This window comes from Chanodichthys erythropterus, chromosome 17, assembly GCF_024489055.1.
Source record: "Chanodichthys erythropterus isolate Z2021 chromosome 17, ASM2448905v1, whole genome shotgun sequence".
Lineage (NCBI taxonomy): Eukaryota > Metazoa > Chordata > Actinopteri > Cypriniformes > Xenocyprididae > Chanodichthys > Chanodichthys erythropterus.
In genome coordinates, this window is record NC_090237.1 from 26,537,967 (window position 1) to 26,562,077 (window position 24,111).

At 38.9% G+C, this 24,111-nt stretch overlaps 1 protein-coding gene across 8 annotated transcripts in view; it reads right to left on the reverse strand.

Moving 5' to 3' along the window:
* The window catches only part of mecom (MDS1 and EVI1 complex locus), a 236,012-nt gene extending 214,553 nt beyond the window's left edge, over positions 1–21,459 (reverse strand). For 7 of the 8 annotated variants that reach the window (XM_067364507.1, XM_067364506.1, XM_067364502.1 and 4 more), the window contains exon 1: positions 21,118–21,459. In XM_067364507.1, the coding sequence (XP_067220608.1) occupies positions 21,118–21,154 (37 nt within the window). In that variant the 5' untranslated portion in view covers positions 21,155–21,459. The remainder of the gene's footprint in view (positions 1–21,117) is intronic. The other variant, XM_067364503.1, reaches the window with a different exon arrangement.
* Between the last annotated feature and the right edge of the window lie 2,652 nt (positions 21,460–24,111).

Consider the following 24,111-nt stretch of genomic DNA (forward strand, 5'->3'; position numbering starts at 1 on the left):
CGTTCTAAAGGGGGATGGACTGATTGGTGCCATAGCAACCTGGTTTCCAGGAAGTACATTTTGATGGATGCCATATATTAAACAAACATGTAAAATTGCGAAAACATACACAGACGCACAATGAGAGTCTTGTATGGGGAATTTATATGCAGACGTCCACATTAAATTTTCCCAGAGTGTTCTCAATCAAATCTGAGTGTGTGTGCCTTGTTTTACTGGCTCAAGAAAGTTTGTGTGCAGGTGCTCACCTCCTATCTTTGCGCACCTGACAGCCTGTTTGTCAACTGCCCAAAGCTGACCTTCACATCCATAACTGCGAACATATCCCTCACTCACACCAAGCGAGCTGATCCTTTTCCGAGCTGCCCTCGCTGGTCTCTCTCTCTCTTTGTCATTGATCGCTGATGCGATTGGCTGCTCTCGATGCTCAGTAATGACCTACTGAATGCTCAGATTAAACTGTCAGCTGTCAGCGATTGATGGGCAAACTATGGTACCCACACATACAGAAAGACATACACACACCTGCAGCTGCTGTATGGGACCAGACAGGTGTGACGAAAGTGTGTGTGTGAAGCCACAGAAATCTAGAATATTGCTGGCCCCAAACCAGAGTTGAATATCGGTGAGTTTTTGCAATGTAAGAATGAGAAAAGGTATAGTTCACGAAAACTGAAATTCTCTCGTCATTTACTCACCCTCATTTCATGCCAAATTATGGTCTTGCGTATAAAAAAAAAAAAACTTAACTGAATCATAAAAAAGTATCATAAAAGCAGTCCATAAGACTTGGTCGCCATGTCCCAAATAGGGTTGCAAAGGACCGGAAAGTTTCCGGTAAATTTCTGGAAACTTTCCATGGGGACTTAATATGGGGAATTTTGGAAGTATTCCAGTTTTGGAAACTTAACAAGAGTTTATATCTATATAAATTTATATAAAATGTATCATATACTTACATAAATATAAACATTTTTGTTTGGTCATAATGACATGGAATAACAGTCATTTCGTTTTGCAACTGTTATGCGCGTTATTTCAGAGTCACATGATCCTTCAGAAATCATTCTAATATGCTGATTTGATATGCAGTTATCAATGTTGGAAACAGCTGTACTGTTTAATATTTTTTTGGAATCTGTGATACTTTTTTTAGGATTATTTAATGAATAAAAAGTTAAAAAGAACAGCATTTATTCAAAATAGAAATCTTTTTTAACAGTACAAGTCTTTAATATCACTTTTTATTAATTTCACACATCCTTTTTGAATAAAAGTATTAATTTCTTTCAAATATAGATTTTTAAATATAAAATTTTCAACATTTTGAATGATATCCCTAGTCCCAAACAGTGTTGTTGATGAAAACTATTAAAAATCACTTTTGCAATAAAGCTGAATTAAAATATAAAATAGATGAAAAACTTTAACTTAAAAATTGTAAATGAAATTAGAAATATTGCTTTGGCAACTAACTGAAAAAAAAAAGACAAAAAAAAAAAAAAAGACTAAAACTAATTTTTATATATATATATATATATATATATATATATATATATATATATATATATATATATATATATATATATATATATATATATATATATATATATATATATATATATAATTATTTATAAAAACTTCATTTAATTATAAAAATATATATTAATGCTTAAAACAATAAAAAATGAAAGTTAAAACACTTAAAATTCATTACTATTTTGTGAAAAAAAAAAAAAAAAAAAAAATAAAATCAATCATTTTACATACCAACAAGTTCATTTGGGCATCACAACATTGTAATTTTGTCCAGTAACTGATAATTAAGAACACCACAGTTGTATTCTTGAAAAGAGAAATTGTTGATGTATTCATGGTTTCATGTATGACGACAATATAATAATAATAATACAAGAACATTTTGAATATATTCCATCAGCCAAACTAGTGAGTCTGCCAGCTTGTCTTCTGGCTACAACCCCAAACTCTCTCTCTCTCTCTCTCTCTCTCTCTCTCTGTCTGTGTGTGTGTGTGTGTGTGTGTGTCTGGGTGCAGTGTTGTGCTTGGCTGACACTTCACTATATGTCAGTGCAGTATCTCTTTTCACTGACGAATGAGATGAGAAGTCTCCCTCATTTTCCCAAACTCTCAGCCGTTTGCTCGGATCTGCACTCCTCCTCATCAGTCTTCACTCCCCTCATCCGTCTCTCCCAGGAGGCCAGGGCCAGACAGGGAGCTAAATTTAAACTGCAACCCAGGCCGGGCACCAGCAGAGCTGGGGAGATCCGACAGAAGTGTGAATCTCTAGAGAAGTGTGCTTGTGTGATTGTGTGAGAGATGGACACCGTGATAAAATTCATTAGCTTCTCTGATGACCCGCTAAACACAAAGTTCCAAAGACACACACGCTTCCTCTCTCTCACGCACACACACACGGAGATTTACACAGCTCTGCTAGTGACCCAGCAAACACTAGGGTCCACTGACTTGATGTCTGCCTGACAGAGAGAAACTAGGTTGAGGCCCTAAGGAGTCAAACATCTGCTCCATGGGGCCTAGGCTATAGGGAGCAGTGAACTACAGTAAAACAGTGTCAAACACACACACACACACACTCAGTGCGAGTTGCTTTCAGTTAAAACAGCTCAAACATGCATTTTAGTCTGGGACTAACTTAAGCCTTGTCTGTGAAACCGGGGGCTTGATGTTTTACCTGCTGGTCAACCTGGTTTTGTCCTGGGTAATTTTGTTCAAGTGGTTATGATAGGCCTATATTAAATTTGTTAATATTAGTTCATGCATTTAGTATCATGAACAAACGATGAACAATACTTTAAAAAAACATCTAAATTAATGTTAATTTCTTCATATATTAATGCATTTTAACATTTTAAGATGTATAAATTAACATTAGGCAATACTTTGTAATAATACGTTTCATTTGTTAAAATTGGATAAATACATTAGTTAACATGAACAAAATACTTCTAAAGCATTTATTAATCTCAGTTCATGTTAATGTCAACATTTACTAATACATGATTAAAATCATTATATAAAAATTTTGTCCATGTTTATTTTATTAAATGGTCCCCAGCTAACAAACTAACAATGAACTATTGTATTATTCTATGTACAGTAAACAACATGTATTAACAATGAAAAATAGTATATTTCAAAATGAACATTAAGCTATATAAATGCTGTTAAAAACAGTTAATTGTTAGTTCAAGCAAGTTAAAGTGTTACCTATTATCACCTTACACCAGACACGACTTTTGTTGCATCGCGCCACGCCACAACAGATAAAAGCCGTCTACACTGAATGAGACAAACTGACCGTTGCAAAGCACTTGGAATACATCAGAAATAGAATGGGGAATAGGTTTAATGTTGGGAATTTGGTGTGTTGTGTCACGTCGCGTCATGCCGCATCCAGTGTAGACAATATCACCGATTATAATGGGTTCTATTGTCTTTTGACGCGTGTCGTGCCACTCGCATCCAGTGTAGACACGGTGTTAAACCAGCATCACATTACACCACTCACAGCATCAAAATAACGTTACAATATATTTTGATATTTGCTAAAGATTACATTTACCAGTCATTAAATTATTTGTTTTTCCCATATTTGAGTAAATGTATTTAGTTACTGTACTTAAGTATCTTTTTGGCTACTTTGTAGTTGTCCTGAGTATCAAAGATATTAGCAACTTTTACTCTCTACTTGACTACATTTTTGAACAAGTAAATGTACTTTTTACTCCAATACATTTGGGGTGAGATGCATTACATTTTGCATGGCACCTAATTTTTCTGCAGCAGTTGTTTCTGCTATAAAGAAGTGATATCACCATCAAAATGCATTGAAGGTACTATATCTTGTGCGTTTTGCCTTTACTCATCCACACTTGTCAACAAGGTTACTTTATGTGAATATGAGTGTATTAACAGGTAGTTGCTGAATCACAGATCATTACTGCAGACGGTGATGAGGCCGAAACAGCACATCCAGTGCAACTAGACTTTGACTATTTAATTTTACTTATTATATTTACTCACTATACTGACATGACACTTTTGAAGGATATTGGTTTTCTTCTGGCATTTTTTGTGCACTTAAGCTTAACAGAGTAGAGAGACGCGAGTTTATAGATGTTTAAGAGGCTGTTATGTCAACATTGATTTATTGCAATATTGAGGTATTCAGTTTTATTTTGATTTTAGAAAATAAACATGATTTCTCATCTTTCAAATCAATTGTTTCTTATTTTCACTGTCATATACAGACATAAACTGAGACAGATACAGACAGACAGACAGACAGACAGACAGACAGATATACATATACTGACAGATAGATAAACAGATTAATAAATACAGACAGACAGACAGATATATAGATAAAGACAGACAAACATATACTGACAGACGGACAGATATACAGTGGGTACGGAAAGTATTCAGACCCCCTTAAATTTTTTACTCATTGTTATATTGCAGCCATTTGCTAAAATCATTTAAGTTCATTTTTTTTTCCTCATTAATATACACAGCACCCCATATTGACAGAAAAACACAGAGTTGTTGCCATTTTTGCAGATTTATTAAAAAAAGAAAAACTGAAATATCACATGGTCCTAAGTATTCAGACCCTTTGCTGTTACACTCATATTTAACTCAGGTGCTGTCCATTTCTTCTGATCATCCTTGAGATGGTACTGCACCTTCATTTGAGTCCAGCTGTGTTTGATTATACTGATTGGACTTGATTAGGAAAGCCACACACCTGTCTATATAAGACCTTACAGCTCACAGTGCATGTCAGAGCAAATGAGAATCATGAGGTCAAAGGAACTGCCTGAAGAGCTCAGAGACAGAATTGTGGCAAGGCACAGATCTGGCCAAGGTTACAAAAAAATTTCTGCTGCACGTAAGGTACCTAAGAGCACAGTGGCCTCCATAATCCTTAAAATGGAAGATGTTTGGGACGACCAGAACCCTTCTTAGAGCTGGCCGTCCGGCCAAACTGAGCCATCAGGGAGAAGAGCCTTGGTAAGAGAGGTAAAGAAAAACCCAAAGATCACTGTGGCTGAGCTCCAGAGATGCAGTCGGGAGATGGGAGAAAGTTGTAGAAAGTCAACCATCACTGCAGCCCTCCACCAGTCGGGGCTTTATGGCAGACTGGCCCGACGGAAGCCTCTCCTCAGTGCAAGACACATGAAAGCCTGCATGGACTTTGCCAAAAAACACCTGAAGGGGCTCCAACATGGTGACAAATAAGATTCTCTGGTCTGATGAGACCAAGATAGAACATTTTGGCCTTAATTCTAAGCAGTATGAGTGGAGAAAACCAGGCACTGCTCATCACCTGTCCAATACAGTCCCAACAGTGAAGCGTGGTGGTGGCAGCATCATGATGTGGGGGTGTTTTTCAGCTTCAGGGACAGGACGACTGGTTGCAATCGAGGGAAAGATGAATGCGGCCAAGTACAGGGATATCCTTGATGAAAACTTTCTCCAGAGTGCTCAGGACCTCAGACAGGGCCGAAAGTTTACCTTCCAACAAGATAATGACCCTAAGCACACAGCTAAAATAACGAAGGAGTGGTTTCACAACAACTCTGTGACTGTTCTTGAATGGCCCAGCCAGAGCCCTGACTTAAACCCAATTGAGCATCTCTGGAGAGACCTAAAAATGTCTGTCCACCAACATTTACCATCCAACCTGACAGAACTGGAGAGGATTTGCAAGGAGGAATGGCAGAGGATCCCCAAATCCAGGTGTGAAAAACGTGTTGCATCTTTCCCCAAAAGACTCCTGGCTGTATTAGATCAAAAGGGTGCTTCTACTAAATACTGAGCAAAGGGTCTGAATACTTTTAATAAATCTGCAAAAATGTCAACAATTCTGTGTTTTTCTGTCAATATGGGGTGCTGTGTGTACATTAATGAGGAAAAAAAAAATAACAAATGATTTTAGCAAATGGCTGCAATATAACAAGGAGTGAAAAAATTAAGGGGGTCTCAATACTTTCCGTACCCACTGTATACAGACAGATAGACAGATAGATAGACAGACAAATAGATAGATAGATGATCGTGCAGTTAGACCAGCACCAAACCACTACTAACCAGCATAAACCAGCCTGAAACTGCATGCACATCTAAACTGATCGTTTCAGTAGGGTCTTTGTGTTCTGCAAGGGTAATCACAACATTAGCATGTTCCGCTAACCAGACAGCTCCTATCCAGTTACATGCAATTCACAAATTAACAGGAGGAGTATCTGGGCACTTTAAAGTGAAGTGTGTGTGTGTGTGTGTGTGCGTGTGTGCGTGTGTGTGTGTGGAAGACGAGCAGCGTGAAGACTATGCTCCTGAAACTGTTAGAATAATATTTCTTCAGGGGGAGCGGAGATGCTAACGCTAATCAAAACAGGACATCCTGTAGTCCAGTCTCAAGTCTCTCTCTCTCTCTTTCCATCACTTATTCTCTCCCACCCTCTCCTTCTGTCCTTCTCCATCTCTCCCTCAGGTTGTTTTCAGTTTGTTTGTAGATGAGTCACAATCTCAGGAAGCGTCGGGAACAGGGCTCATCAAAGCGCGGAGCGAGGGCCAGATTCCTGGGCTGGGACCAGATTCCGGCCACTGGGAATCTTTGGAATGCCGCTGGGAGAGGAAGGGAATCTCTACTGTCTCTATTGTTCGGCCTCTTCCTCAGTCTGTGCGAATCTGTACGTGTCTCATCTCCGGGTCGAAATGGAAAAGATCCGATTGCGATGGACCGGCCTCACCGCACGTCCAAATTCCCCTTCATAGGTAACACGACTCTCGCTAATCAGAGTTACCTTCCTTTACTCTCTCGCTCAAACACAATCTCATTACGACCCAGCATGACCTGGTATAGAGCTGGAGAGGATCTCATTTAGCACACAATGTTCTCCCAACACAAGCCAGACTGATCTGAGAGGTCAAAGATCACAGCGTATTAAAACAGGTTCAGGCCAGATCTGACCAGCGAGGGATGTTGATGGTTATGAAACAAGGAAAGAATCAAGACACAGCTTAAAGTGTCTCAAGCGCTTACCTGTAACTTGTTGACATTTTAAAGTTGGCATGAAATGAAAGTTGTCTTTTCTTTTCTACTGTGACGTTTATCTGAGTGAAACAGCTTCTTGAACCAGAAAAAAATAAATACTTGATTTTGTCCATCGGGAATAAAGTGCTGCTGGGATGACGTCAGAAACTGGAAGAATCATTCACCGCTGGTTCCTTCAATATTTTCCTATGGGTTTTTTCAATTTATGAGTAAAATAAAAACTGTTGTAAACATAACTTGACAATATTTTGATGTAAATTACAATACACATAAAGAAAACTTGAATTTTGAAGCAGTTTTGTTTATTTTTGAAAACGTATGTTTCTTAGATAAGACGATTTGGGGTGTGTGAGTGTGTATTGTATAACAAAACGTCAAAGTATTGTCAAGTTATGTTTACCACAGGCTTAATTTTACACATAAATTAAAAAACCTCATTATAAAACCCCATAGGAAAATTAAACCAGTGGCAAATTAGTCTTACCCTTTCTGATGTCATCCCTGCAGCACTCTATTGATTGGATGGTTGGGGTTTGCTATTGGTGTGATGTCATGTGAGTGACAGGTTGCTCCGCCCACACACCAGTAAACATGTCATCAGAGAAGAGAAGTCGTTGCAAGAGGAAGGGGAAGTTATTTTGATTAATGATTACTAGAAAAAAAATAAAGTGCACGGATATGTTATTTATAATAAATACCTCAATATTCCATTTTAAAAATAAGAATTGTCCATTTTGATTTCAAGGTGACTAACAATCAACATGCACATTTAGGTTAGTGGATTGATAAATCATCACAAGTTGATGGGAGCGCTTCCTCACCATTGTTAAAATGCACAGCAATGGCGGAAACTTTTCTGCCTGTGTGTATTAAGGGTTACAATAAACTGGCTTATAGAGCAAACAATTTCTCTGCTCTCAAAAAGGTTCAAGTCATTTGTTCATTTATTAAATTAGTTTATCTACAGGTCATATTTGCTCTCGTGTTTTAAAAGGTCATGTATGAAGAGAGAGCAAAGTAGGCTTAAAGAAACAAAGAGTTAAGCACTTTTCAAATGGGGATTAGTTTTCCAAACAAAGTTTGAGTTACCATTATTAATAGAGGATGTCTGTTATTTCATGGATTGTGACTGAGTTAGCAAAGAAAAATCAGTCATTTGCTCTGGTGTAACAGCGGTTTTATGAGAAAATGAATCAAATAAATCTTGAATTGAATCAGTTTGTGAAACTTTACCAGAGCTCCTCATTGAATACTAGCCATAAGTCTTCAGTAAGTGTTTATGTGTGTGTGTGTAATTGACAGAGATGAAAGGTGTGTTGAAATGTCCTCGTCTTTCCTGTTCCTTGACCTTCTCGAACAATATGTGCTTAAACTTCTCACTTGAGTTCATCACAAACACAAGTTAGAGAGAGAGAGAGAGAGAGAGAGAGAGAGAGAGAGAGAGAGAGAGAGAGAGAGAGAGAGAGAGAGAGAGAGAGAGAGAGAGAGAGAGAGAGAGAGAGAGAGAGAGAGAGAGAGAGAGAGAGAGAGAGAGAGAGAGAGAGAGAGAGAGAGAGAGAGAGAGAGAGAGAGAGAGAGAGACCCACACCCTCTGGATATCACACCAACCATGCTGGAACATAAAGATGGGGACTTTCTGAAAAAGAGCGTGTAACAGGCTGTTATCAGGCCGCTCACAAAGCAATTGTTAAGTAATTCCTGTTAATGGCTGGAATCCAGACGGGCAAACAGAGAGGAGACCCTTGCCAATAATTACTAACTTTGCTAAGTGAAAGCACACACATGCATAAATTCATATTAGGAATGGGTCATGATGGTTAATTAGTCAACTACTCTTCGGTGTCATATGATCCTTCATAAATCATTCAAATATGCTGATTTGATGCATTTCTTATTATTTTCAGTGTTGAAAACAGTAATATTTTTTGTGGAAACCATGATTCATTTTTCAGGATTCTTTGAAGAATAGAAAGTTCAAAAGAAAAGCAGTTATTTGAAAATGAAATCTTTTGTAACATTACAAATGTCTTTACTTATACTTTTGACCAATTTAATGCATCCTTGCTGAAAAAAATCTTACAGACCCCAAACTTCTAAACTGTACAAATGGACTAAATAAATAAAAATGCTGCATTCTGTAAATTAATTCTTCTAAAGCAATCAATCATCAAAGCAGCACTTTTGTTAACATGTTTTTTTTCTGTAGATATTTCAGTCATGTATTGATTCTCGTGCACAGAAAAAGATGGGTTTCAATGTAATGACAATATCAAAGATTCTCTAAAACAGCATTTGAACACAAAAGCGAAGCCTAAACCCTGACCTTACCTAAAACTAACTATTCTTTTCCTGTCTTGCAAGAACTGGTACTTCCTTCAGGAAATGCAAATGCGGTTAGTACCTGCTACAAGACTGTTGGTTGACATCTGCATAGTTGTATCATTAGCCAATGTACATTACTACTTAAAGGGATAATTCACTCAAAAATTATCCCATCATTTACTCACCCTCAAGCCATCCTAGGTGTAGGTGACTTTCTTCTTTCAGCCAAACACAATCAGAGTTTGTATTAAAAAAATACCCTGGCTCTTCCAAGATTTATAATGGGAGTGATTTTGAAGCCCAAAAAAGCATATTCATCCATCATAAAAGTAATCCAATGTTTTTTGTTTTTTTTTGTAAGAAAAATATCAAAATTTAAAACTACAATCACTGGCTTCCGGTAAAGGCCGTATGTGAGTTTAGTTCTGGCAGAAGAGTGGCCTCTGACCCAACACACGAGGTAGGATGCAGGAGTAGCGTAAGCTTAGGTGAGAGTAGATGCCTCTTGCGGTTCAAATAAATAGGGCTGGGCAATAGAGTTGTCAAAAGTACCGACTTCGGTACCTATCGGTTCTGAAATTTTAAAAATGTGACACTTTGAGTGCTGTTGAGTGGATTCGTAAACACCTCTGATTGGCCATTGTGTTGACGCGCTCATTGGATATGTCTGTGATTGGCTTCAATGATTAACGCAGCATTTGAAAGCACACGGAAGTGTTTGAATTTGAAAGCGTGAATGGGAACGCTTGAAAGCAGGCGTCTATCAGTGGACTGGTCCGCAATAGATGCCTGCTTTGCATATCTCAAATATTTGCTAACTCAATGTATTTGTTTTTACAATGGGGTAATTTTGTTGCAATATATTACACACAGCACAAAGCTTGATTTCAAATGGTAAATTGAATTTAAAAAAGACAAGTAAACGGTAATAAATTTATAATTAAATAAGTAATAACAAATTACTAACTATAGCACAAATACAACAGAATAAAGATAGAAATTAAATAGACTGCTTTCTATTTTCAGGTAGGTCTAACTGTAGTAATCAGGTAAGACACTGAATAAAAAACAAAGTAGGCTAATCAAATGTAAAATAACATTGTATTTAATTTTTATAATGAAGATTATCCAGATTAATCAATTAAAGTTACAGAAATTAATCAGTCAAGAGCAGTAAGTGGTTTTCTCTTTGTCTGTTGATTAACAAAACAACATAGAGAGCGGCACGTTTATTTGGCTACTGTCCCTTTAAGACCTGACGAACGCACGGACACATCCTTCCTGAACTGTTTTACATTAATACTCACCAAGATGGGCAGTGTGATATTGTTTCTGAGTGTATTTGACCATTAATAAAACTCGAAAAGGAGGTCATTTTTGCACTTGAATGTCAAAGGCGGCTTTATTATGTGTCTGCGCTGTGAATAAACTCGCTGTCAGAAGAGCAAGTGCGCGCAGCTGGTATCGGTGTATCGATACTACAGAAAGGAGTATCGGCATCGTTTCAGATATTTCAGTATCGATACATGTCGACAACACTAGGCTGTGTACACGGCTTTTTAAAAATGCCGGGTCCCGGTGTTTCCCATCAGCGTACACCTACGTCACTGGTAGCTCCTTTTATGCTGGGTTAGACCTTTTACATTCTGAAGTAGTTGTGATTCGTCTCTCACAACATGCTCAAAACACACAGAATAATGTAAGTGGATATTTTTCCTTGTAATCGCGCCTTTGAACGATTACGAAATCGTGGTATCCGTAATCGTAATCGCGATTAAAAATCTGATTAATTGTGCAGCCCTAGCACCATGGCCACAGACCTTAGGCACCGACCTTACGCAATCAAGTTGCGTTTCCACTGTCGGTCCGCTAGCTCCGCAGCGCTGATCTAAAAACCGCCCTTAAACACACCTCCCTTGATCAAATGTCACACAACCCAACCCATTTCAGCGTGTAGACCATCACCTGACTACGATTAGCTCCGCCTTTCACCTCTACCACACCTCAAGCCCCAGCTGGCCCGCTTTGGACCAAGGTTTTCAGCAGGCCGAAAAACCTGTGCCTTTGGCACCGAGGAAGCACCGAAGAGGCATGATCAAGCCCCGGAAGTGACAGTGGAAACGCGGCCGGCCCTGGCACGCACTAGCACGCTCGCCTTTGGCCCGGCAGTGAAAACGTGGCTATTGATGACTTTTTAGTACATTTTTACAGCGCTGATCATTGAAGCCAATCACAGACATATCTGATGTACGCGTCAACACAATGGCCAAACAGAGTTGTTTACGAATACGCTCAACAGCGCTCAAAGTGTCACATTTTTAATATTTCAGTACGGACTAGGTACCGAAGTCAGTACTTTTGACAACTCTACTGGGCAATAAATAAAATTCTCTGCATTTCCGCATTTGTCAATACGTCATGTGTCTGCTCAGAGGTCACTCTTCTGCCAGAACTAGACTTGCGTATGGCCGTTACACATAAAAGCAAGCCAGTGATATAGTTTATAGTTATAAATATGTTCTTATAGTTATAGTTATAAATACCATTCACTCCCATTATAAAGCTTGGAAGAGATTTTATATTTTAATATAACTCCGATTGTGTTTGGCTAAAAGTCATATACACCTAGGATGGCTTGAGGGCGATTCGGTGAACTAACCCTTTAATGCCAAACAGTGCTATCCTAATGCTGACTACTCCCTATAAAACGTGTGGTAGAACAGCAAACCAAGCAAACGCAAAAAAAAACAACTATTCAAATCCAAGGAGATCCATAAAAAAAGTGGGCTACAAACTCTCGTTTGCACCACAACAAATAAACATGCACAATGCAACCTGAAATACACAGACATAAAAACACAATGCAGGTAACTCTTAGGAATACTGATTCCATCTAAACACACACAGACAATGGCACAAGGGAGGTGCCCGTCCAACCAACAAGCAGACAAATGAAGTTAACAATATGCACACCCATTAATAAAGTGCGATTTACACACACACACACACATTCACAGTACAAAAATATGCTTCGTTTCTTTTGGGACCGTCTGTAGATAATGACCTCAACCTTGGCACACACCCTGGGCAGACTGTCGGCAGTGCACTGGTGAGCCTTTGTGTGTGTGTCCGTGTATGGGTATGTGTGTGTGTATGTTCATATCTTTATCAGAGACAGTTTGACCTTTGGACTGAGGGCAGGGAGAGCTTTACTCATTGTTCTATGCTGGTACTGGTTTCCCTGTGGTAAACACAACTGTACGGTTCCCAGGCCTCCCAAACCCGCACACACACACAAACACACACACACACACCATTCTCACAATGTCCGTACGGCACCCAGGCTGCACGTCAGACCCATTCGGACTCTCTTTCACACACCTACACGCACAAACACATATTAATTCTGTGCAAACATTTAACTCATAGAGGACACACCCCTGAGGACCGCCTGGCACCACAGACTGAATCTGCTAATGACCGACCTGCTTCTTCCTGCAGAAAACCACACTATAGGAACTTGTTCATGCTGGTTCAGACAGATCTCCACTTAATCTATAGAGCTTTAAGGAGGTAAACTTCACAATGACCTTCCGCTGGTTCTGTAGGGTCACCTTCAGCTCAAATGAGAAGGGAGGAGATGAACATTTGTGCTCTATGCTATTCTGGTAACCTTTTTGTATTATAAAACGTAATATACGGCTCATAATTAGGGTTAACTGTAAGTGTCAAACTTCAGCATTCAACTTGACCCTAACCTTTTGTGCTACAGACATCAAATTTAGTCTTTTCACACTGCTTTGAACCCAGATTATCTTGTCTTTTTAAACTCTGTTTTTAACCCATGTTAAAGCAATGTTTCACATGTGTAATTTAGAATTCAAACGCTTGAACTTTTGACCCTGGGTTATGAAAACCTGCTCTGCAGGTTTGGCACTGCTGTTCCTGGGATTAACGGTATACAGTATGAATCCATGCAGCGGCCAGTCATTTAGTACCAAACAACCAATCATAAACTGAACATCACTTGTCTCATTAAACATTCATGAGCTTTGTACGGTCATAGAGCTTTCACACGCTGTATTTTTTATTTTTTATTTTTTTCAGCATTTGAGGGAAATCAAATCAAAATGGCAATCAGAATGAGTAAATTGGAGCAAATCTATTTAAAGGGTTAGTTCACCCAAAAATAAAAATATTTAATTTCATTAATTACTCACCCTCATGTCGTTCTGTACAAAGGTCTTACGGGTGGTAAGACCTTTGTTCATCTTCAGAACACAAATTAAGATATTTTTGATAAAATCTGATGGCTCAGTGAGGCCTCTATTGCACGTAATATCTAGTTTTCAATGATTTCAAAACACTACTTTGGTGCTCTGAACCGCTGATTCGAAACAAAAGATTCAAAGTCACGTGATTTCAGCAATTGGAACCACTGATTCGAAACAAAAGATTCAAAGCAGCGTTTTGAAATTGGCCATCACTAGATATTGTTGAAAAGTCGTTATTTTGGTTTTTTTTGCCACACAAAAGTATCCTCATCACTTTATAATATTAAGGTTGAACCACTGTAGTCACATGATCTGTTTTAAATGTGTCTTCAGTAGTTTTCTGGGCTTTGAAAGTGTTTATCATACTGTCAATGGAGGGCTCACTGAGCCATCAGATTTTATCAAAATTATCTTAATTTGTGTTCCGAAGATGAACGAAGGTCTTACGGGTGGAGAATGTCATGAGGGTGAATCATTAATGACAGAATTTTCATATTTGGGTGAACTAACCCTTTAAGACAATCTAGATGGTACAGTGAAAAACATACAATCTCAACTGATGAACAAGTGCAAGACGCGACGCTTTGTAAAAAGGTTGTGTGTGGGGTTTATCTAATCAATGATATTGCCACTGCATATGTTAGGGCTGTAAAATTGATAAATCGCATCTGACATAAAAGTTTGTTTATATTTATATATATATATATATATGCATGCCTGTGTATGTCTGTTTATATATAAATATACACAAACACACACTTTCATATATAATACGTGTGTACTGTATATACAGTATATATACATACACACAAACAAACACACAGACATATATATTTAATTTAGTAACACTTTAGTATGGGGAACAATTCACTTTTAACTAGTTGCTAGTTGGCTTGCATATTGGCTGTACTCATAGAGCAAATTTTAATGCCTTATTCTGCATGACCATATTCTACATCCCATAATCATACCCCCTACCTTAGCTTACAACTACCTTACTAACTATTAATAAGCAGTCAATTGGGAGTTTATTGAGGCAAGTCATGGTTAATAGTGAAAATGTGTTCCCCATACTAAAGTGTTACCTTTAATATATACAAACATAATATATACACACACACACACACACACATATATATCATGCACACACAAACTTTTATTGCTTTTTTAATCATGATCAATCGATTTTACAGCCCTAGCAAATATGCAAATAAGAATGTTACCCCAGAGTTTACAAACATACAGTATGAAACTTCAAAACCTGAAAAACCTCAAAACCCCTTAATGCAAAATAAAGAGAAATGGATGCATGTTAGGTGTGTAAAATGCTTTATCCATGTATTCTTTATGCATTCTCCTGCAGCCACAGAGAATGATGGGAGATGTAGTTTTCCCCATCTCTTCATGAACCTTGCAGGATTAGTCCACTTTCAAATAAAATTTTTCCTGATAATTTACTCACCCCCACGTCATCCAAGATGTTTATGTCTTTCTTTCTTCAGTCGAAAAGAAATAAAGGTTTTTGATAAAAACATTCCAGGATTATTCTCCTTATAGTGGACTTCAATGGCCTCCAAACGGTTGAAGGTCAAAATTACCGTTTCAGTGCAGCTTCAAAGGGCTTTAAACGATACCAGACGAGGAATAAGGGTCTTATCTAGTGAACCGATCGGTCATTTTCGAAAAAAAAATGATATGTCCTATGCCTTCCCTATTCTACTTACAGAAAAAAACTAAACTAGTGCCACGTTCGTTCCGTAAGTAAAATAGAGAAGGCGACATACAGGAGTAAGCTTTTTGAAGAATATGGTAAGCGGAAGCATGTGCAAGGCGATCGTTTTTTTTTTTTTGAAAGTGACCGATAGTTTCGCTAGACAAGACCTTTTTTCCTTGTCTAAATTATGAAGCTTTATTTGAAAGTGGACTAATCCTTTAACTCTAACTGCCGTTCTTCAAAAACAGCAGTAATTAAATCACAATTAAACTTCCGCCACAATTCTTTAATTAAACACCCTCAAGCTCAGAACAAAGGGCCGCAAAGAAAATGCTTAGTTTCCTCACCAGTAATTATGACATTGTGGTGGCATTCATGTGCACTCACCTCTGATCATTCTGATGTAAGGCAGCAGAGACTCGAATGTTGGCTGACTCATGTTTGAAAATGTAAAAATGTAGTTTTGAGGGAAAACATTTTAGAAACATGAAAATGGCTAATAAACTTGAACTGAAATCTAGATGTTGGCTCTTTTAACTTGGGCTACATTTTCAATAAAAGAAATGCATTTAGTTTTTTAAGATATTATAAGGACTTTTCAGAGCTTGTGAAAAGTGAAAGCCTCTTATATAATGATGAACAGAGCAAATAAACTTGAATAATCCGTCCTCTCCAAGTAAAGATGAGTCAAGACCAGTCAAACAGTGACATCTGATGGTTTTGGGGGTGTTGGCTTGACAGTGACTTATTACTCGACTGGCCTGATGCCTGCGCTCTGTTCATGATTCATGCTGACTTCAGTCAAGGCTGAGCTTAGGTAGACTGATTCAGGACCTGTCGCTTAGGGATAAAAAGTGACTGGAAATACTGAACAACAACCCCCATAATTCCCTGTGGAACACAAACGACATAGCCATCAGTCACACCAATCAAATCTCCAAATAAACATCCATATGACCTGACCCTTGACCAATCAGAGCACAAGATAAATAAACCACTGACCCGGCCATTTCAATTCACTCTCGGCAGACGCAGACACTCGTTGAGTCATTAGGGAAAGACAGAGCGAGAAAGAAAGAAAGAAGGAAAGAAAGTAGTGGATAAGGGTGTTGATGGATGAGGGTAACTGTGTTATTGTCACCTACATCCAGTCCTTCCTTTCCTAACATATACAAGGAAATCGCTTCTTATGTTGGCGTCTATGGGACAACTCTGACGCACAATTCAAAGAATCATATATATATACATCATATAATTATATCTCCTCCTCCATCTCATCTCCTCCTGTTTTCTCTCAGATGAAATCTCACACAAACAGACAAGAGGATAATTTCCCAGGACATAAGCAGACCTCTCGGCTAAACCCAGTAGCTTCTGGCTAATCAATCAATCCTTTGAAAACATGTGATCAATCATGATCAAAACCCACAGTGGCCTGCAACTCTCTCCGTCTTCCGCAGATGCACATACTCAATGCCTGGGAACGCCAGCCTTGTTTCACACTGACCCCATCACGGCTCACTGTTTTACTCGTAATTAACTCATCGGTCACTTTGACTTTGTCTCTAAAAACAAGAGTCTCCAGCTTTAAACTCTCTGATCTTTTCAAAGTGGACATGCATACAGTTTGAGGCAGAGGAATTCTCCAAGGGAAAGCATCACAATCCCAGGAACTCAACTAAAAACTTTGTAGTATATCATTCCAGGACAGAGAGAGAGAGAGAGGAAAAGTAAATATTTACTCAAGAGGTAAAAATTGAGACCTTAACATTGTATATTTGAAAACTGAAGACAATAAACACCTTTTCTTGCTTTCTTCAGTCCATAGTGAGTCTGAAAAATGTTTGGGGCAGACACGGTTCACTGTCCACAGAAACACTGGAACTCTAAGATTCAGTATCAGACAACCAACGAGCGTTTAATACGGTTCGTGCTCACCTTTTTAAATGGCCCTATCCGTTCACCCCGTTCTGAATAGGCTCTATAATGAGCCCAGGGGGCGGCGGACGCGGGACGCAGCAGCACGGACCACTGCTCAATGCAGAATCTAACGCGCGCCCGTGTCTGAGAAGAAGCGGACTGTGGTCGCGCGCTGACAGGCGGAGAGAATGCTCGCGCGCAAGGCTTATTCTCACGCGCTTCACTCACGCGGAATGTCACATTGTTAAATTTGGAGCCCCATCCTTTTTTTCTTTCTCAGCGTCGAGTTGATTTTCCGTTGTTTGGACACTTTCACGGTGAAGCGAGTCACATCAAAGTCAAAACAAAAGTCGTGGCTTGAAACTGATGGAGCTGTCGAAGACGCTGAATGGGACAAAGGGACAATCAAAAGTCTTGCTGAACATGTGCAGCTTATCAAATGTAGTTATCATCAAAAGAGAAATCAGAGTTAGCGCGCATGGGGAAATGCATCTGAATTCATCTTAAATTCTATAATTTCACAGACACCTAAATAACGGTTGGTCTTAAATCCGACTTAAGATATTACTAAAAAGGTTTTAATCTCCAAGGTCTTAAATACATCAACAATTTTATTCTTCAAACAGAACTTTACTGGAGTTATTAATGTAATGCTACGCATGTCTATACTATGGACTTGAATATAAAAAAATAAACGTGACTATATTGCAATTCTGCATATTTCTGGTCCTTCCCCTCACTCAAAAAGCCTGCACTTCATATTATTTCTGCAAATAAGTACTGTAGGCTCCATACATATTGTTACTTTATAGATTGCAAATAATAATTTTATATTTTATAAATTTGTGTATACTTGCATTTTGCTATATTATATATATATATATATATATATATTATATTTTACCTTGCATATTATATCAATCTATAGGCCTTTATACATTCTTACATCAATTGCAAGTATAATTTTGCACTTCTAGTTAGATGCTAACGGCATAACTCATTGCCTCTCATTGTACTCTGCACAATAACAATAAAGTTCTAATCTAATCCATGAAGAGCTATATTATACATAATGAGCAATGAAACCATTTTCATAAAAGATATTCAGACAAGTAAACTTGGCAGTCTTTAAAGGGTATAAATGATGCTACAAAATTAAAAGTGCAATTAAAAGTGTCAAGATCCGTCAGAATGTCATGGGTAGAGTTTCAACTGACAGCACGGTCTGATTTCTGGCAGGTCAAGGTTATTATTCTTGTTCATGAAGTGTAATTTTACCCCATTCATAGTAAACCTGCAACATCATGCTGAGGGATATAGGACACTTGGCACGGCGTGTTAAAACATTATAGACAATTTAAGACTGTTGGACTTGCAGGTGAAATGTCCGGCACCGCTGGCCAAATCCACAAAACATGTCGTGCACACACACCAGCTAAACGACCGATTTTTATTACCTTTCCAGCACTCACACACATCAGTGCGAGCGCGTGCAACCAGAGTGATGTGCGGTGAGCGCGCGCGCAGAGGCCACACGGAGAGAAGATTACTTTTTTTCCCTTTCCCCCCCTTCAAGGAAACCGAGTCCGCAGCTACTCAGACTGCCGCTGAACGCGCTTTTTACCGGCAGACGGGCCCCGTTATGAGGAGTCTGGGAATTTAAATATTCAATGTTGACATAGTGCAGGACTGGCGCTAGGCCAGAGAGGCCACTGTCTCGCGGGACCCGCGCGGTCCAGAACATTCTCTCCCTTTCACTTAATAGGTAGAAATCTTCTTCTTACATCTTGGGTAAATAATAATCTTTAAATACATCCCCTGACAATTATCTAGATATTCTCAGATAGTAGCTTAAATAACGATGCTGGAGCTCCGAGAGGGTGGGAAAGTCTGTAAAAATCTTGGCTAATATTCTTGCATTTTAAGCCAAAGCTCGTGCACAACAGAAAAGTGCCGGCATATAACACCATACCATCCCCTCTCTAAAACTAATAATTAAAAAAAAAAAAAAACCAATAGCAAATGTTCATGTTCATTTGTGCTAGTAAAATTACATTGGCTGGTTGATTTTCAGAACAGGTCTTTAATAAAAAGCTGAAGTAAAATAACTTGATAAGAGGACAAAAGACGTTTTCATAAAACAGTGGAGTTGTGACAGCCATGGTGATTTATTAAATGACATCAATATCAATGACAGCCTATATAAATCTGAGAGAAAAAAGTAAGAGTTAGTTGTGAAACCTCTCTCGAATAATAATTTCTTACACTTGTGGCAATCTTAAAGAAAGTGATGAGTTGCTCTACCTGCAGCAACAGGAAAACTCAAAAGTGAAATTGCGTTGGTCTGGGTATAGATATGTGTGGATAAGAGAGTGTGTGCACGTGAGCGTGTTTGACAAGTTGCTGTTGTGCGCAGAAAAATCCCTCTCACTGTACAATGGCAGGGCATAGGGCTCGAGAGGTAGTTTATTGAACGGATAAGACCCGCGCGACCCCTGTTTCTGCCCAGACGGAGCGCGCGCAGTGTCTAGCCCATCACGGTGCTGTCGACAGGGAAGGAAACAATAATTCAAGAGCAAAATGATCCTTTACTTTGTTTTCACTGCCTCTTTTGTTATGTTCGCACATACTCACATTAAAGTTTTTAACCAGCTGTCAATACTTATTCTTTAAAAATAAATAAACTAATATATATATATATATATTATATAAGTTCATTCAACTTTCAAAAACGAGACTTTTAGCTCTGCTCCGAGATTATAAAAAACTTTTAAGCACTGTGAAATATTTCCATGGATTTTCGTGCTGTGGACCACAACGAGAGTTTATTGGAAAACAGCAAAAAAGAAAATTGGTCAAATCAGCAGTTAGCAGCCTACTGCGCACGAGGGGGCCGAATTATTCACAGACCTGAGCGAAATACATTCGTTCCGAATAAATCCAATGAGGAGGGGAACAACTTCTCACTAACTACTTGATGTTCAGTTTCGGCGTTTGAGCTTGTGTTGTGGCGTGGCATTGAACACAAGCATTGAACGTCAACTCAAACAAGCGCCTAAGGCAACCCGTAATCAAAAGCTAAGATTACAGTCGAGCGTTTAGAGAGCCATAACAAACAAAAACATTTCTCCGGGCTGTTCATACCGGAACAAAAAATCATAACGGGATTTGATCACTTGTTGCACAACCAGTTTGAACAATTACACAGAAAAAAAGGGTTACGGATATTAATGTCCACAAATCAAAATACTTTAAAGCGACGCTTTTTTTTTTTTTTTTTTTTTTTTGGACCACAGTCCTGTTAATCTAGCATATATGCAATTCTTTGGATCGCCTACCGTAACATCAGCTGTAAGCTACCTGTTTGCATTTAAAAGCGTGCCTCCGCAGCTGGCTTTCTGTTGTCGACTAGGCGAAGCTAAGCTTTCAAAGTCGCGGCTGGAAATTGATGTGACCGGAGCAGCAGAAACTCGCACGAACCGTGTTGTTTTAACGAACACCGGGGCGCTCGGGGCTTGAATAGAGAAAGCGATTACAGCATGCGATAGTTAAAAAGTTTGTGCGGCACGCGCAACTTTTATGCCAGTTTCGAAGTCTGAAACGTCCGAGCGCGCGCGACGGTTCGCGTTTAGCTTGTCTTCAACACTTACAAGCAACTAACTCCGACTGGAACCGCTGGGGTCTGCTGACTGTAACCGTTTAGTGACTAAATGTTTCTATGCATCATACACATGGACAAGATGGCAGTTTGAAAAGGGCTAAAAAAGAGATGTTGCACCTACCAGTGGTCAGTTTCCTTGCCCTGCCTTTGGACCTCATGATGCCAGTCTTTCGGCGTGGGTTTGTCGGATTTTTTCTCGAATCTTTTCCTCCTTTTTCCTTTTTCCTCTGTCGTTTTTCTCTGTGATTCTCAATCCCAGACGCACTATCTCTCCAGCATTGTCAGTTTGGACACCTTCGCACATGCGCACACCCCCGAGCTGCCAGCATCGTCAAAAAGTTTGGAACGATTCATCACCCAAGTATTACAGATCTTGTCAGATTGCAATAGCCAGCGAGATCCCTCTCGTGTCAGATCTTCAGAGATCAGTGGGCGCGGGACGGAGCTATTCGCGACCTCCGGGTGCACGAGGAACCGGAGACATTAATTATAATGAAGCAGTCTCGAGCGTCCAAGGCGCCCGGTCTTTTGTGTTTTAAATGAAGACGCATTAATCACTGTTCAGGGAAATGACTATTGTAAAACGTTTTCATTAAACGTTTTATGTTGTTTAATTGAGATTTGACCATCGTTATGAATTTATGATAAACTTTCACTTCTCTCCCCCTCCCTCGGCCATGCAGGCGCGTGGGCAGTAGGTACCGAGGGCAGCCCGTTGAACATTTTTTTTCTTGCATGCGGCACTGACAGTTAATAAGAGTAGGGCTTTTGCTCTTCATGATTTTTTTGTCGGTTATTGACCAACTTCCTTCATACGGGATGAAAAAGAAAAAAAAAACACTGTAAAAGCCTATAATCAATTATTTTCCGGTGCGTAAAATGTTGGGTTGATAACGTGATTTTAGGAAGAGGTTAAGTTAAATCTGCACATTTATTCTAAACGCAGACTAGTTTTCTTAATGTGTAAAGGAAATTGATCTCTGATACCTCTGAGACGCATTTTTGTCGATGTCCAGCAATTATCAAATTAAAAATATTAGATACGGTAGACCTTTAGCTGATATGATCGTGATATATGATCCTGGATAACGAATAAATCAGCAGTATCGTACCTATTTTTATATTATGTTGTTATTTTTTTGGCATTTACTATTAGTTTTTCAAATGGGTGAGAATTTGGGAAGCTCTTTGGGTCATTAAGTTAATTGTGCATTAATTAGAAGCGCGTGACATCATGTTGACCTTGCCCATGAACCTTTAAAAGGGTCGCTTTCCTCTCACTGGCGGTATTGATTGCTAAGTATTTCTAAAACGGATCCAATTAATCTGACATCACTCTGCATAAAAATGAATGGTGCAGAACAAACATCAGCTGCCGTCCAAGCCTCTCTGCGCTGACCAGCACTTACAAATGCAACACATAAAAACCAGAACAGCCAACAGTAAATGAGAGAAAATGGAGGTTCTTTAAATAACAAAAACATTCATTCCATATTTTGCCAAATTACAGCTCACAATTATCATAAAAGTCACTGATCATGATTCAATTTATATTCACTTATTTGTTTGATTATGTAAAAATAATTAATCTTGCAAATCAAAAGAAATACCCAATGTTAATTCGTTTCCATAAATGGATTCTTCAGATACACTTTCAGTATTTTATGAGGTAACTTTATAAATGGGAACAGGAAGAAAACTGAATAAACAATTAGTCTTCAATTGTTGCACCAGAAACGAATCAAATGTAAGCGTGAGAGAACAAGCACAACAACCCAATACAAACAGAGGGAGACAGAGAAAGAGAGGGCTTGAACGCTGTCAATTCATTGTAGTCCTGTTTTGTTTTGCCGTTGGCTTTAGTCTGAAAGAGTTTTAATCCCCTCGCAATATCTCACAGTCCTTATTTTTCACAGTACATATTTTATTATGATACTCTGACCCCGTCGGCCAGAGATGGCTGGCGTACTGGTGTGAAGATCAGTCAAGACCCCGTGGGCTGTAATTATTGAAAATTAATTGAGGCCAAAGCCCTTTTGGAAATGCGGCTAAATTATTAGCTTGTCGTCGTGTTTAAATCCACCCCATCAAAAAGAGAGGATCCAGTTTACCTTCAGTGATTAATACTCCAACCTAATTAAAGGTTTGCCCTCTTCTGTCGTTTGATGTACGGCACACAGAGGTCGTTGGCGAGATTCGGTGATGTTAAAGAGGCAAGGGAAGGGTTAAAATAAAAACATAATTTGTAAAGTCGGGTGCTCTCGCGCCAGACTGAAAGTGAAATGGGAGCCGCGGGCACAAGGAAATTACCGCGCGCCCGCGTGACCTTTGCGCGAGGTAATCAATCAAGTGATCAACAGGGATATTTATCAATGCTACATCCTGTCGGCTGCTCCTCAAACTCGAAATCAAAACAGTGCAGCGTGTGAAATAGGTTGGATTATTTTATATAATATCTGTGATTATAATAAAGTGATCACATGATACAATTTTATACTTTAAAACTTAAAAAAAAACCAGTTACTAAAGAAAAAACTAATACAACCGTGAACAAAAAAATAATAATAATAATAATAATAAAACTTGCAATTTATTTTCATTACTCAAAGAGGAACGCAAAAAAAAAAGATGCAGAGAAAAATATGCTGAGCATTGTCAGAAGGGTAAGAATTACATTAATCCAGTTTTTACGACAGTAAAAACCCGTTCACCCCAGTCATTTAATTAATATAATTATATTGGCATTACTTATCGGTATTATTTAACTCGGCAAAGTCATAATGCTTGTTGGTTTGGCAGAAAATATTACGTGGGGAAAAATAGCAGGCAGAGGCAGAAAAGCCAGCGGTGCCCCAGCGAGCACTGCCCCTCTGAGGAGGCGCGCGTAACGGGAGCGCGAACGAACACGAGCGCATTCTTCACATCCGTGCAGGAGACTCTGCCAACGACTCCCTCTGCCCAGCCTCTCCGCTTCAAACAAGCGGAAACATTCCGTAACCACAGGCTGCACGGCACAGAGAGAGGGGGTAGACAGGGCTGCAGCAAACACGGTGCTTGCAATGCTTATTTTATTTATTTATTTTTTACTTTGCTAATTTGCACGCTGTGCATTGGT